At 33.0% G+C, this 14949-nt stretch overlaps 1 protein-coding gene across 1 annotated transcript in view; it reads right to left on the bottom strand.

Annotated features, from left to right (window-relative positions):
• Positions 1-14949, bottom strand: part of LOC106473742 (trafficking protein particle complex subunit 11-like) — a gene marked incomplete at its 3' end in the record, with an annotated part of 36964 nt that overhangs the window by 10508 nt on the left and 11507 nt on the right. Inside the window, exons 5-17 of the mRNA XM_022402141.1 lie at positions 14572-14686; positions 13498-13597; positions 11971-12044; positions 10502-10598; positions 9032-9165; positions 6883-7024; positions 6395-6485; positions 5841-5923; positions 4791-4869; positions 3002-3056; positions 2540-2685; positions 1908-1969; positions 1087-1222 (exon numbers count right to left, since the gene is read on the bottom strand). Coding sequence (XP_022257849.1) covers positions 1087-1222; positions 1908-1969; positions 2540-2685; positions 3002-3056; positions 4791-4869; positions 5841-5923; positions 6395-6485; positions 6883-7024; positions 9032-9165; positions 10502-10598; positions 11971-12044; positions 13498-13597; positions 14572-14686 — 1314 coding nt within the window. The remainder of the gene's footprint in view (positions 1-1086; positions 1223-1907; positions 1970-2539; positions 2686-3001; positions 3057-4790; positions 4870-5840; positions 5924-6394; positions 6486-6882; positions 7025-9031; positions 9166-10501; positions 10599-11970; positions 12045-13497; positions 13598-14571; positions 14687-14949) is intronic.

Below are 14949 nucleotides of genomic sequence, written 5' to 3'. Positions count from 1 at the left end.
TTATAAAACTTCGTTTATACAACAATATATGCATAACAGATATTAAATGATGAGATCAAAGTGTGTTATAACGGCGCGTCGAAAAAACAACAATAAAATGGACCTACAATATTATTGACTATTTGCAAACAGTAACTATGGAGACGAGGTAATAAAATAAAAATCAAGTCGAGAACAACAACAAAATTTTATAAACGAAAACCTCTCGCCGAGCATTGGCCATTATATTATTTCCCTGTCAATGTTCCCATCTTCATTAAAAGACGTAAGATGACAACAATCAAATATCTTTTCTTGAATTATGAATAACATGATTGAATTGAAATATTTAATTAAATTATCTCAAAATAAACCTTCATTTCGGTGCAAGATTGAAATTAGCTTGAATTCTTCATAACCTCTGAATAGTGGTTGAGCCAACAGGTCACGGTGTTCTAGTGTATATATATACAAGCCACGAGAGCCAGTCAGATGCTTCAGGAAAGCATACTGAAAATATAAAATTCTGTCAAACGATAAAAAATTCTGAACACATGAGTTAAATTCTGAGTTCCGAAACCATGTATCCAATATCTATTGTGATGCTTGTTTGTTTGTTTGAAGTTAAGCACAAAGCAACACAATGGGCTATCTGTGCTCTGCCCACCACAGGTATCAAAACCCGGATTCTAGCGTTGTAAGTCCGCAGACATACCGCTGTGCCACTGGGGGGCTAAAAATGAGCAAGTGTTTACAGTATGTGTGTTTGTCGTTCTCCACATGGAATCGAACCCCGTGTTTTGGCGTTGTAATTCCACACACTTATCGCTGTCCCATCTGTGGACTATTGTGATGCAAAGGAACTAAAGAAAGAGTTTATTTGATCTTGAGAGAATGTTAATTAGTTTGTATAGCCAATTATTAAAGATGAATAATGCAAAGAGTTTTATAATGACTCCATTAAAAGGAAACTTGAAATTTTAGGAATCTATACAACACTGGGTTACTAGTAGGATACTACCATCATCGTTGCCCATATTTTTTTAAAAAATCATTCACATCCAAGAAATAAAATAATTGGTCAACATTAAATTGAAAGTGACTTACCACAAGGAATAATCGATCCCATTTCGACAGTGAAAATTAAAGGTTCGTTGCTTACTGATAACGCTTTCTGCCAAAGTTCTTCTATTTCTTCTTTGTCAACTGTCATTCCCGGCAGAGGGGGAGGAGGAATGTTTCCCTGAAATAATTGCTATATTTACTATACACTCATATACATATCTGTTATGCTCATAAGAATGGGGGGGGTGGGGAGTATATGTTCCTGAATCAATTTATATATTTATTTAGAATACATACAAACATATTTAGTAAGTCTAGTAAGGATAAGAAGGAACTGTTCCTGAAATAAGATTTGAAATCCACAAACCTAGATGATGTTTTCATATAAAAACAACTCTACAGCCAGTTAAGACTGGAGAACAAAAGTTAAAATATCATACTCAGAACAAATACAGTTAACAAGGAGGTACTAATTTCTAATAGGGTGGTCAGCTTATGGAATAGTTGGCCTTTAGAGGTCGTAGGAAGGAGGGGAGCATACTTCTCTGGAAATAATTGTTCTGTTTACTGAACACATACAAGTATATCTACCTACCAGCCGACATATCTATTCAATGCCATAGGGAGACCAGATCCAAACGCAGACCACCACACCATATGGATACATGCCAAGTTTGGGAACAATTTGGTCAAGCAGTTTGTCAGTTATAAGTGGACACACGCAGACTTTTGTTAAATAATATTTACCTATTCTATTGTCAAAATGATTGCATGATGTGCTCGTTGAATTATTTGATAAATTGTGTTCTTGTACATACAGAAAGAATGGTTATAACTAACAAAAAACAACAACAACAACCTACCTCTAGAACTTTCTGTATGCCATTCTGAACTACAGATTTTTCTTCTGTGCCACTCTGGATCCCTGGTCACTATAATTAAGGAATATTCCAGCTTGTCTTTCAAGTAATACGCATATGTGTAACATTTGTAAAAATATGTTAAACCTTATTAATGTAGTGTGTCTGTTTTTGTCTGTTTTGAATTTCGCACACAGCTACACGAGGGCTATCTGTGCTAGCCGTCCCTAATTTAGCAGTGTAAGACTAGAGGGAAGGCAGCTAGTCATCACCACCCACCGCCAACTCTTGGGCTACTCTTTTACCAATGAATAGTGGGATTGATCGTCACATTATAACGCCCCCACGGCTGAAAGGGCGAGCATGTTTGGTGTGACAGGGATTCGAACCCGCGACCCTCAGATTGCGAGTAGAGTGCCTTAACCAGCTGGCCATGCCGGGTCAGCTGTTACATATCAAAAACACGATTGTGTGGTAACACTGTCATAGAGTAAGATGAAGCTATTAAAATCAGAAATTGAAGAAACTGACTTAAGTAAAATATGTGTTTAAACAAACAGATAAAACAGTTAAATAACAAAACTTAAAACTGTGGACCTTCTAAAACATTAAACCACTAAACTATTAAAGGATACAGTTGCTTATGAACTCCAGTCCGAGGGTCAGAAAATCTTGCACGCTGGCCGACAGATAAGCACACCGCAGTGCTGTAGTCAAGATGTTTGAAACAAGGTACTGCCAACGTTCTGATCGATAATCCCACAGAACATGACCTAGGAGCCTGTTAATTCACTATTATTTATTTTTAAATAATAAACCAAACATATTAACAATGCTATAATACGACAACTAGTGTGTTAATTCAGCATAAAAAAAAACCTGGAGTTTATATACAAAACTGAGAGTCCAAAAAACAAAAAAACTGAAATGTAAACCAAAATATTTTGCAAAACAGCATAATATAAAAATACGAAATATTATCATACAAAAAATAAGTTAGACACATCACCATGTATATTTTTCCTGGCATTTTGTAATGTTTAATTAGTAAGAGAAGGAATATTATTTGGTGAATATTATGTTTCTCACATACTTACGCGAGAGCTTTGTTATACTCCCTACTATAAAAGTATTCTTCACCCATCTGGACCACTACAGAGAAAAAAAACTTTCATTTTATGTTGTTACTCAATAACAAACTGTAGATAGAGATTATAACAGTATAAAAGAAATATATAAACAGTTAATATTTCTGTTCTCATACAATGTAGGATGAAGCAACAATTAAAGAGAAACGATACATTAAATCTGTTGTAATCTAAAACTTTAAACCTTCAATGAACGCGTAACATTTATTGTCGACATTTCAAAAATTGAAAACTGACTACCATTGTACTCTTATTCACACACCATAAAAAATGAAAAGCTCACAAGATATATATATATAAACATCGATTATGAAAGGACGACTTTATTAGATTTACAAACTCATTACTTCAGTGTTTTACATTTTCCGGTAAGGGTTATGGTTTAAAAAATGGATCTGAAATGTCACTTTTGTTCATACCTCTTATTCTGCATCACAACAGACAAATTAAGAGAAATGTTGGGAAAAATACATCTGCAATCAACTTGTTTTTATAACAAAATATAAGGACTATCCATGTATGGTCATCTCTAATTTTGAAGATAGAAGACAGCTAGTCAACAGAATCATCCTACAACTTTTGGTTCACTCTTTTCTGACAGAACAGAGGGAATGCCCACCATTCTTAGAGCACATATGCCTCCAGTAAGGAGCATGTTTCTGAGGCAACCCTCAGATCAACAGTCCAGACATACTAACCATAGCCTGAAATTATTACTGTTATTTTCATCAAAAGAAAATACCCAGTAATTTTTATGATCTTTTGCTCCAGCAAGTTTAAACATCATCCAAAAACTTATAAGGCAGTTGCAGACTCTCTTAAAGAAGACTACTTGATCATGGCATTTTACAACAAACTAAAGTACCCTTTATACAATTATGGTTAAAGGGTTTTCTTCGGCGACATTCCTGCTAATTGTACTTTTGTTTGCTTTAATAAATCCTTTCAGTAAAAAGATGATTAAAGACAATGTTTTTTGTAATAGAATATAGAAAATTGTAGCAGTTACAAAATGTGTTGAGGTACGAAATATCAGTATCAAAAAAAACTTCAGTACAGTCACCACTCCATTTTTATTGGAAAAGAGACGGACTCTTTCAAGCTTTTCGTTTGTTTGTTTTTTTTTAATTTCGTGCAAAGCTACACGAGGGCTATCTGCGCTAGCCGTCCCTAATTTAGCAGTGTAAGACTAGAGGGAAGGCAGCTAGTCATCACCACCCACTGCCAACTCTTGGGCTACTCTTTTACCAACGAATAGTGGGATTGACCGTCACATTATAACGCCCCCACGGCTGAAAAGGCGAGCATGTTTGGTGTAATGGGAATTCGAACCCGCGACCCTCAGATTGCGAGTCGAGAGCCTTAACCACCTGGCCATGCCGGGCCCAAGCTTTTCGTATATTATTCTTTCTTGTAAATCGCACCATTTTACAGTTTTTGAATCCTTTTTTATAAATATGTAATTTTATTCTTTTTGAAAACTTATGAGGTACTATATAATCTTTCATTACTCTCAACTTATACACTAATCTTTCTTACAAAGATTATTTAACTATGATTCCACTGAAACCAATTTCAAATATTTAGTAAAATATGCTTCTTTTTTGCTCCAAGATAGGTCTAATTATTAAGACTATTAACAGTAATGTACAATCATGTTTATAATATGGTTAGGATATACAGGTTAAGAGCTAATAACCTGTAAAGTAGGAAAAACAGATAAGTCATTGACACTTACTAAGATGTCTCCTCATGCGAGGTCCACGATACTTCTTAAACTGGGAAACAGCACTACTTAATAGTGATATAATGATTGTCTAAAGAAACACAAAGAAAATGAATTAAATGGAGCTTTATTTAAAACATTCAGTATGACAGCTACATTTAATGTCAAGCATGACATTAACTGTTGAAAAATGTATCTCTGCACCTTAACTTACACTATCTTCCAACAGTAGTTTTAAATCCATTAACTTCTAAGTCTAGGAAGGAGTCCAGAAGGATATTAAATACATAAAAAACCTGGATTTCATTCTAGGCCTAAAATGAAATTCACAACACAACGAATCGTGGAAGGCTGGATTTTAACAGTTTTAACTCCCAGATCCAAGAAGAAATCCATAAACACCATAAGCAACAATTCACAGAAGTCTTGACTTTTAACAGTTTAACTTCCATATCTTGGACTAAACTCACAAGCAAGTTAACCCTTTAAAACATGGCCTTTATGTCAAAATTGGAGTCTTGTATTACATAAAAAATTATCCTTCAATAAAAAGATAGTTTATAACATGGTTAAATCACAAGATCTGTGATGTAATCAAGAATAATAAAACAAAACAGTTTGTGAAAAATGGTAGCTTATAAAAACTATGAAATTGAAAAAAATTATAAAAATAGCAGTTATAAATAATTAATCAGTGTTTTAACACATTTTCATGTCTTTGTTGTAGCCCAAGTAGAAATAAATTACTCAGCTACGAAACACAGGAGTTCACCAGATTTCTGGAGGTTAAATGTGTTACATTTAACAGTTTAACAACCAGATCTGGTACGAAGTCCATTAAAATAACAGTCTATAGTGAAACCTGTATTGGGCCAGTTAATGACAGGTTAAATTTAACAGTTTAACAACCAGGTTTGGTATGAAATCTGTTAAAATAATAGTCTACTGTGACACTTGTATTGGGCCAGTTAATGATTACACATTTAATTATAAGCATCTTTCTAATTACACTTCATGTGCTTATTACCTTCATGAATAACTTTAATAGAAGTTATTACTCACAGAGTGATTAACTGTGTAAGCTTCCTTGTACTGCAGAGCCTGGATTCCCTTGTTTTCCCTCTGTGGGTCAGGAGGCTCGATACCTGATTGGTCAAATTTTAAACCTTGTTTATTTTCCTCACAAAGTTACAAATGGATTATTCACTGATAAATTGTGTTTTTGTGTCAAACAGGTTGTAAACCTTGAGCTCTTGGAATCACAATCTAAACGTTAGGCTTAACCCAAAGATAAACTAAACGTTAGGCCTAAGCCAAATATAAACTAAACGTTAGGCCTAACCCAAAGATACACTAGAGTTTCTTAAAAAAAAACAAATTTTAAATTCTGTTTCATAAGACTTCTTCAGAATAGGCAGATTAAACCTCAAAACAAATGCGTTATCTATGAGATGATATTCATTCTATGGCAACAACACTGCTAAATTCTCAGAATATTGTCTTAAATTAACTAAAAAACTATCATATACTTATTGAAACCAAGATGCTTTATTTAATTTTAAAAATGCAATGTTTAATAGATCTAATTAAGATACAAAACTCAAACCTAAACTTACTCTGACTACCAGGTCTCCATGGTCTTTGCCCAAAGAATTCCATGTCTTCTACTCCCTCTAGTGGATCTGGACTTGGATATTCCATTACATTCTGAAAATTATGGGGAAGGGGGAATTAAATGTTAAACATTATGAATCTATTATTTTGTACTCGAATACAGAACATCAATGTATGTTGTAAGCTTTATTTTTGACTTTCTTGATCTTTGAGCTACAATTGGAAAACATGCTCAGTAACAACAGAATTTTAAGGTGATGACAAATTCCTTCAATAGTAAAAATTGATATATTCTCACAAAAGTTGGAGTGATAACATGTTAATTTTTTTGAGATTCTTTCATAAATTGATAGCTAGTCTAAGTATTAAGAATCATCCATAAAGAGTTATTGTTTGTGTTTCTTTAAACATGTTGTAAGGATTTGACTACCGGCATCCAACCTGTTATTTTCCAAAGGAAGCTGTAAATTTCTTACAACGAAGGACTTACCTGACAAAGTGAAAAACACAGTTCTTTTCTCATTATAGCATGACTTGCTGCCTGTTGAAAGTAAAACCCAGGATGTTTTGTTTGTGTAGCTGCTAAGCCTTGTTTGACAGCATCATCAAACAGGTCTCCAAAATGACTAAACCTAGAGGCAGAGAGAGATAAAACAAGTCATTCAATGGGATCCTTAACACAGATCAAATCACAACACAGTCCCATAACAATATAATAAACAGAGATAAAACAAGTAGCCCAACAGGAGTCTGAACAGAGATCAGGTTACAACACAGCCACTAAACAATATAATAAACAGAGATAAAACAAGTAGCCCAACAGGAGTCTGAACAGAGATCAGGTTACAACACAGCCCCTAAACAATATAATAAACAGAGATAAAACAAGTAACCCAACAGGAGTCTGAACAGAGATCAGGTCACAACACAGCCCCTAAACAATATAATAAACAGAGATAAAACAAGTAGCCCAACAGGAGTCTGAACAGAGATCAGGTTACAACACAGCCCCTAAACAATATAATAAACAGAGATAAAACAAGTAACCCAACATGAGTCTGAACAGAGATCAGATCACAACAATATAATAAACAGAGATAAAACAAGTAGCCCAACAGGAGTCTGAACAGAGATCAGGTTACAACACAGCCCCTAAACAATATAATAAACAGAGATAAAACAAGTAACCCAACAGGAGTCTGAACAGAGATCAGGTTACAACACAGCCCCTAAACAATATAATAAACAGAGATAAAACAAGTAACCCAACATGAGTCTGAACAGAGATCAGGTTACAACACAGCCCCTAAACAATATAATAAACAGAGATAAAACAAGTAACCCAACATGAGTCTGAACAGAGATCAGGTTACAACACAGCCCCTAAACAATATAATAAACAGAGATAAAACAAGTAGCTCAACAGGAGTCTGAACAGAGATCAGGTTACAACACAGCCCCTAAACAATATAATAAACAGAGATAAAACAAGTAGTGTAACAGGAACCTTAACACAGATCATATCACAACATTGTTATAGGACAAGATACTGGAGAGGAATAAAACTAGTAATCTAACAAATGCTGTAACACAAGTTGGAGTGCTAGTGCAGATACATAAAAAGCAAATGTGACCAGCTATTAAACAGATAAGAAACAGAACCAGTTTCAGGAATGAGAAAAGTTTGAAACAATAACATTTTTAGTGTGTAACTATGGCATTCTTTATAAGTAACTGGCATTTCTAGCATGTAACAATGCCATTTTCAGTATGTAACTATGGTGCTCCCAGTATGTAACTACAGCATTTATAGTTTGTAACTATGACATTACTAGTATGTAAATATATAATAATAACTTCTAATAAAAGCAAGCTATGTACTTAGAGCAAAACTCAAAATCAAACTGGCCATCGGTATAGCAAATTAAATATACTGTTCTTGCATTTCTACTTATAAAGATTACAGTGCATTGTCTTTATTTCATCACTTTTAACAAACAGGAGGAATCAATATATGGTAAATGCATGGTTTTGATTGTTTTGCAATTAAATAATAACTTCCTTATGGAATTTAATATTAAGAACACCTAGTTCAAAGAAACCTGTCTAGTTTTGATTAACACAAAATTATCCTACATTTAATAAAGTTAAAAACTAGCTTAAAATGTTTTCAATGGATTTTATAAAATAAGTAACAAATTTATCCCCCTAAATGATTTAAACTCACACTTCACTGATTAGAAGTTATGTAATAAATCTACGAACATAAAAATATGCATGAAAGTCCCCAGTCATACAGGTCTACGTAAAACATATGTAAATCATTACATAGGCAGTAATCACCAATACAAAAGATAGGGTTAACATAAAGAACAGATGAATAATTATAATAATCACATTAATGTACAAGATATAATGCACATTATTTAAAGTAATAAACACAAAATATAAGATACAAATTAATACAAAATGAAAGGTCAAACACATAAGGTGAGATATAGGTTTACATAACAAGTTAAACACAAGATTAGAGACATTTTAACTTAAGAAGTTATCCATAAAATACACCTTAATATAAAAAGGTTTAGTACACAAGTTAAAACTGATATTCCTGAAATAAAAAGTAAAGATGCACTAACTGTTTAGACAACCAACTGCTGTGTTCAAAGGACAGTTCCGCTGGACCAGTTTTACTTTTAAAGATGTCAATATGCTTACGAAACTGGGAAATCGCATCTAAAGGTGTATTCAGTAAAAACGAAAGCCTACAAAGCTGGAAAAATGAAAAAAGATGTCAAACTTAATCTTTCAACATTAAAAAATATCATTTCATACAAAGTCCAAGAACAACTGGTAACAAAAGATTCTGAAACAAAGAGCAATCCTTTGAGACATTCTTTCTTAGGAAACATCTTTTTTAGTGTAATAAATGTTTGGACAATATAAATAATATTTCAAACACGGACGACAAGAACCTCAGTATCACCAAAACAAGAGTAAGAGTTTGTAAAAATGTTAACTAATTTCAGTTTTTTAACTAAATTTTTAAAATTTCTGCAATTTTTGTCAATTATAAAAGCTTCATATATATATTTCTTGCATGGAAATAATACATACAAAATAATTGCTAAAACACATTTCATTAATTTCCCTGCTAATTTTCTTAGAGTTAGGGTTACAACAACGCACCAGATACTTCTGTTCAAGTGATAACAATATACAACAGACAATTATTTTAAAGGCACGAACTTCAAAATACACAACTGTTACATACACACACTTACATGTTTGGTGCTAAGCCTACACACACACTTACATGTTTGGTGCTAAGCCTACACACACACTTACATGTTTGGTGCTAAGCCTACACACACACTTACATGTTTGGTGCTAAGCCTACATACACACTTACATGTTTGGTGCTAAGCCACAGAAATAATACATTGGCTATAATCTATATATTACATTAAAATCAGCACAAAAACACAGCTACAAAAGAAAGCTTCCTTTTTTGATATTGTTATAATCTTTAAACAATAATACTGGAAGTAGTGATACGTCAGTAGAATTATGTGGAAAACAGGTATCGAAAGCTCAAGCATTTGTGTTAAGGTTGATAGAAAAAGCATATAATACAACCAATGGAGGGCAGTATAAGTCAAGAAAGATTTTTGTGACATATCATATTGGAATTTATGTTAATCTAAAACCATATTATTAAAACTTTTTTGTAACTCTAATGAAAGAGTACAAACAAACCATGGAGTACAAGTACTTGTCTTAACTTTTAACATTTTAATATAACATACACAACATTACTCAAGGAGTACAAGTACTTGTGTTAACTTTTAATATGTTAATATAACCTAGACAACATTGACCATGTAGTACAAGTACCTGTCTTAACTTTTAACATGTTAATATAACCTAAACAACATTAACCACGGAGTACAAGTACCTGTCTTAACTTTTAACATGTTAATATCACATAAACAGTAACAGTTACCAAAGAGTACAGGTACCTTGTAGTTAATGAAGCCAGCCACTGTCTTAACTTCCAACATGTTAATATCACATAAACAGTAACAGTTACCAAAGAGTACAGGTACCTTGTAGTTAATGAAGCCAGCCACTGTCTTAACTTCCAACATGTTAGCTGCCGAGGCTCTCACTTCCATCAAGTTGGCGTACGATTGTTTATAATGTCTGGTTGTAGTAGAAACAGTTTTATCATAAACAGACATCAATTTTGTATAAAACAAGGCTTAAAATGCTGTGTTATATAACATTATATTCTATAACAGAGCATTGTTTAACACTATGTTAACTGAAGCTGTTCTGTATAACACAATATCTACGAAGCTGTATTATAGAACATTGTTTTATGACAACAGTCAACATTGTTTTATGACAATACATTATGTAACAGTATTCTGTTAAAGTTATTAAGAAATCAGTTCTAACCAAAATACTTTCATGATAACGATTTGGAAAAACTTTCTGTGAATAAGTTATACTGAATAAAAATTATTTTCAAGATCCAGCCTAACATCACCATTTATGCAACTACTGAATTAAACACTACGACAACATGTAAGAAGACACAATATAATGTTACAGACTTCTCCATCCTTAAAAAATGATGCTAAGCCTATTTTTGTTGTTGGAAGAAAGAAACTTCAAATTTGCCAGACTGATAAACTGAGATACGTGTTTGAAATGAATTTAATCCATTCACCATTTAAAACAGTGCGGAACTTAAAAGTGACAAGAAACAAGACAATAAAATTTAACCAGAAACCTAGTGTGTCCAGAACAAAGAAACAAAACCAAATACAGAAACTGGCCAACAGATGTTTTAGAGCATTGTGAATAATTATAAAAAAGAAAAAACAACCTTCAAAAATGAAAATGAACACACAAACTCAATAAATAATAGATAAATAAAAAGCTTTTTGAGAGTCCTAGTCTTTTTTTTTCTTGTTTTGATCAGTTTTTATTTCTCTGATCATGTCAGCTTTCTAGTACAATTTCTTTTCAATCGTTCTATGCACTCGTAAGTCTACATATTTAAAACTTGTTTTATATAACATGTAGTTTTTGTTTTGTCATTTATTAAAAGTTCTTGCAAACTTGTTTTTGCCTAATCAGTGTTCATTTGTAACATTCTATTTAAATAATACACCGAGTTGTTTATAAAGTTAGTAGGAACACATCAAAAATACACTTTAAAGTTAGTTCAACCAGTTTTTGGAAGACAATAAGCTTCTTGTACAGTCAGATGCTATGTTTATCATAAAAACAGATTAGTGAGACAATAACTGTAATATAACAATTAATAAAACCTCCTACGATGATTACTTTCAGCACCTCAATAACCTACAATGAACGACTAAATCATGTTCAAATTCAAACATGTATTAACTACTGTACATTCACCCATAGTATTTATTTAAAGGTGTATTACTTCAACATCTAGCACAAAATTTAATTGTTTTGATCACCGGGGGAAATTTCCTTCAGTTTGTTATATAAGTATTACTATAAATAGCAGTTTGAACAAGACAGAAAAACTTACTTTAGTGCTGTAATTATATCTTGCTTTAGCTCGTTCAAAAAACCTATCTTGAACTGGTGTCTCACAAACAAAAGCTAGAAAAATAAATAAAATACTACTTTAGGTTTCACATCTTGATCAGAGTGACAATCTGATCTTTCACTCGTCAGCAGACAGCTTTATTCAAGTTAGTTTTCTCTAAATCCAAATAATTAACAGGTGCTTTGCTGAATGGACGAAACTCTAAAGCAGAACATTTTTAAAATCCAAAAATTAAATTAAATGTTGGTATGTTACATTTTTCACTTTCTTTGAGGCAAGTCACTGTGTCTCTTTAAAAGATTGAAATGTAATTTTTAACAGTGCTTGGTTTGTTTTTCACTATTATTGTTTGTTTTCTAAACAAAGCAGTAAGTAATGAGTGACGATGATGTTAATGGTCAACAGAGCAGTAAGTAATGAGTGACGATGATGATAATCGTCAACAGAGCAGTAAGTAATGAGTGATGATGATGGTAATCATCAACAGAGCAGTAAGTAATGAGTGACGATGATGGTAATGGTCAGCAGAGCACTGAGAAATGATGATGATGGTAATGGTCAGCAGAGTAATAAGAAATGAGTGACGATGATGGTAATCGTCAACAGAGCAGTAATAAATGAGTGACAATGATGGTAATGGTCAACAGAGCAGTAAGTAATGAGTGACAATGATGGTAATGGTCAGCAGTGCAGTAAGTAATGAGTGATGATGATGGTAATGGTCAACAGAGCAGTAAGTAATGAGTGAGAATGATGGTAATGGTCAGCAGAGCAGTAAGTAATGAGTGAGAATGATGGTAATGGTCAGCACAGCAGTAAGTAATGAGTGATGACGATGGTAATGGTCAACAGAGCAGTAAGTAATGAGTGATGATGATGGTAATGGTCAGCAGTGCAGTAAGTAATGAGTGATGATGATGGTAATGGTCAACAGAGCAGTAAGTAATGAGTGATGATGATGGTAATGGTCAACAGACAGTAAATAATGATGATGGTAATGGTCAACAGACAGTAAATAATGATGGTGGTAATGGTCAGCAGAAAAGTAAGTAATGAGTGATGATGATGATGGTGGTGGTCAGCACAGCAGTAAGTAATGAGTGATGATGGTGGTAATGGTCAACAGACAGTAAATAATGATGGTGGTAATGGTCAACAGACAGTAAGTAATGAGTGATGATGATGATGGTGGTCAGCAGATAGTAAGTAATGAGTGATGATGATGATGGTGGTAACCTAAAAGGTTATATATTATATTTAACTTCACTAAAAGATTACTTTTTAAATCAAGTGGTTCTAAGTAGGTCAGTGTGGGGACACTTATAAAACAGATCAAAGAGTCACCTGGCCATCAAAGGTTGTTGAGTCCTAATGAGGATACCAGCGAAACATACGTAGAAATTTTCAAGACAAATTTCATTCACCAATTAATAATATTTAAAGCTTTGAGATCAACTATTTAGCATCTATTTCATTTATTACAAAACACTTCAAAATCAAACATACCTGATGTGTAGTTTTGTTCAAATGATCACGATGGCTTTTTATTTTTCTAGTTTCGTGGTGGTAGTAACCTTGAGAAAACTCATAGAATGCCTTTTCAAGACTACAAATAACAAACATTTACGGGTAGTAACAGAATGTTACAAATGCCTAAATCAATAAAGAAAGTAACATCACTTAGAATTACAAGTAATCTACCAGTTCTCGCAAAACCGAGTGATAAAAACCTTGTCTTCTTAATTCTTGCTTCACCATCCTTTTTTATTTCAGAAGGTCCAAATGAATTTCAAGTTCTTGATAAATTCATGCTTATTGATAGTTGAGCATATTGTTTTGAGGGCCAAATTTTCTTTAATACTCAAGCAACTTTCATTAGAAGTTTAAAAAAAATTGACAACATGTTCTTTTTATAATGAGATTATCACTTTCATTTTACACACGAGACTAAAACTTGCAAATTGCTAAACAAAGATGTTGTTTCCCAACTACTTCACATTAGCATAGATTAATGGAGATGATGTAGCCTTATAAAAATAAAGAACATATACCTGCAAACAACAGTAGTTGAAATAGCTGTAAAATTTTACCTTTACAAAAGAAAAGGTTATTAGCATGTAGTCATTCCTAATTTTGAACTGACAGACTAGAGGGAAAGCAGTTAATGAATGGTATCCCCTGCCCTCTCTCTCTTTGGTTACTCTCATTTGAACAGTTAGTGAACTTTCACCATGAATCTTATAATGTGCCCTGCCCACAGTCACAAAGGAGGGAGCATGTTTTTGTGGCAACGGGTCACAAACTATGAATCTTCTAATTTACGGACTGGGTAGAGAATAATAACAACTGTACGTGTTGACGAGAAACCGTGATTTATAGAAATATAATTGTTTTAAAACAAATATACAAATCGGTTTACAGAAATTTAAATAAACAGAATATTTTAAATAATTTATATCACATACTGACAATAGATATGATTCCTTTTATTATTAAATAGTTTATCCGCAAAAAGCTAAAAAAAGAACAAAAAACAACCTTACAACTTACCTTTCCCAGAATCAGTTTCACTTGACTTACCGTAAAGTGTACCCAAACAGATGATCCGAGTGAGGCAGAACAAATAGAGACTTTGCTGCAAGTTCACAAGTGCTGCATAGAGCGGCAGCTCTCTCGGTGGCAAGCATGTCTTCCCCTACAGACACAATACATAAATATTAACACATGTACTCCGGGGAAGTGATACTATTTAATTATAAATTTAAGAAGAGTTACAGACACAATACATAAATATTAACACATGTACTACACTCTTCTTAAATTTATAATTAAATAGTATCACTTCCCACAGATACAATACATAAATATTAACACATGTACTACACTCTTCTTAAATTTATAATTAAATAGTATCACTTCCCCTACAGAACAATACATAAATATTAACACATGTACTAC

Source organism: Limulus polyphemus, unplaced genomic scaffold, assembly GCF_000517525.1.
Source record: "Limulus polyphemus unplaced genomic scaffold, Limulus_polyphemus-2.1.2 Scaffold6468, whole genome shotgun sequence".
NCBI classification, from domain to species: Eukaryota; Metazoa; Arthropoda; class Merostomata; order Xiphosura; family Limulidae; genus Limulus; species Limulus polyphemus.
The sequence above is the reverse complement of the archived record's forward strand: the minus strand, read 5'-3'. Positions and strand labels throughout refer to the sequence as shown.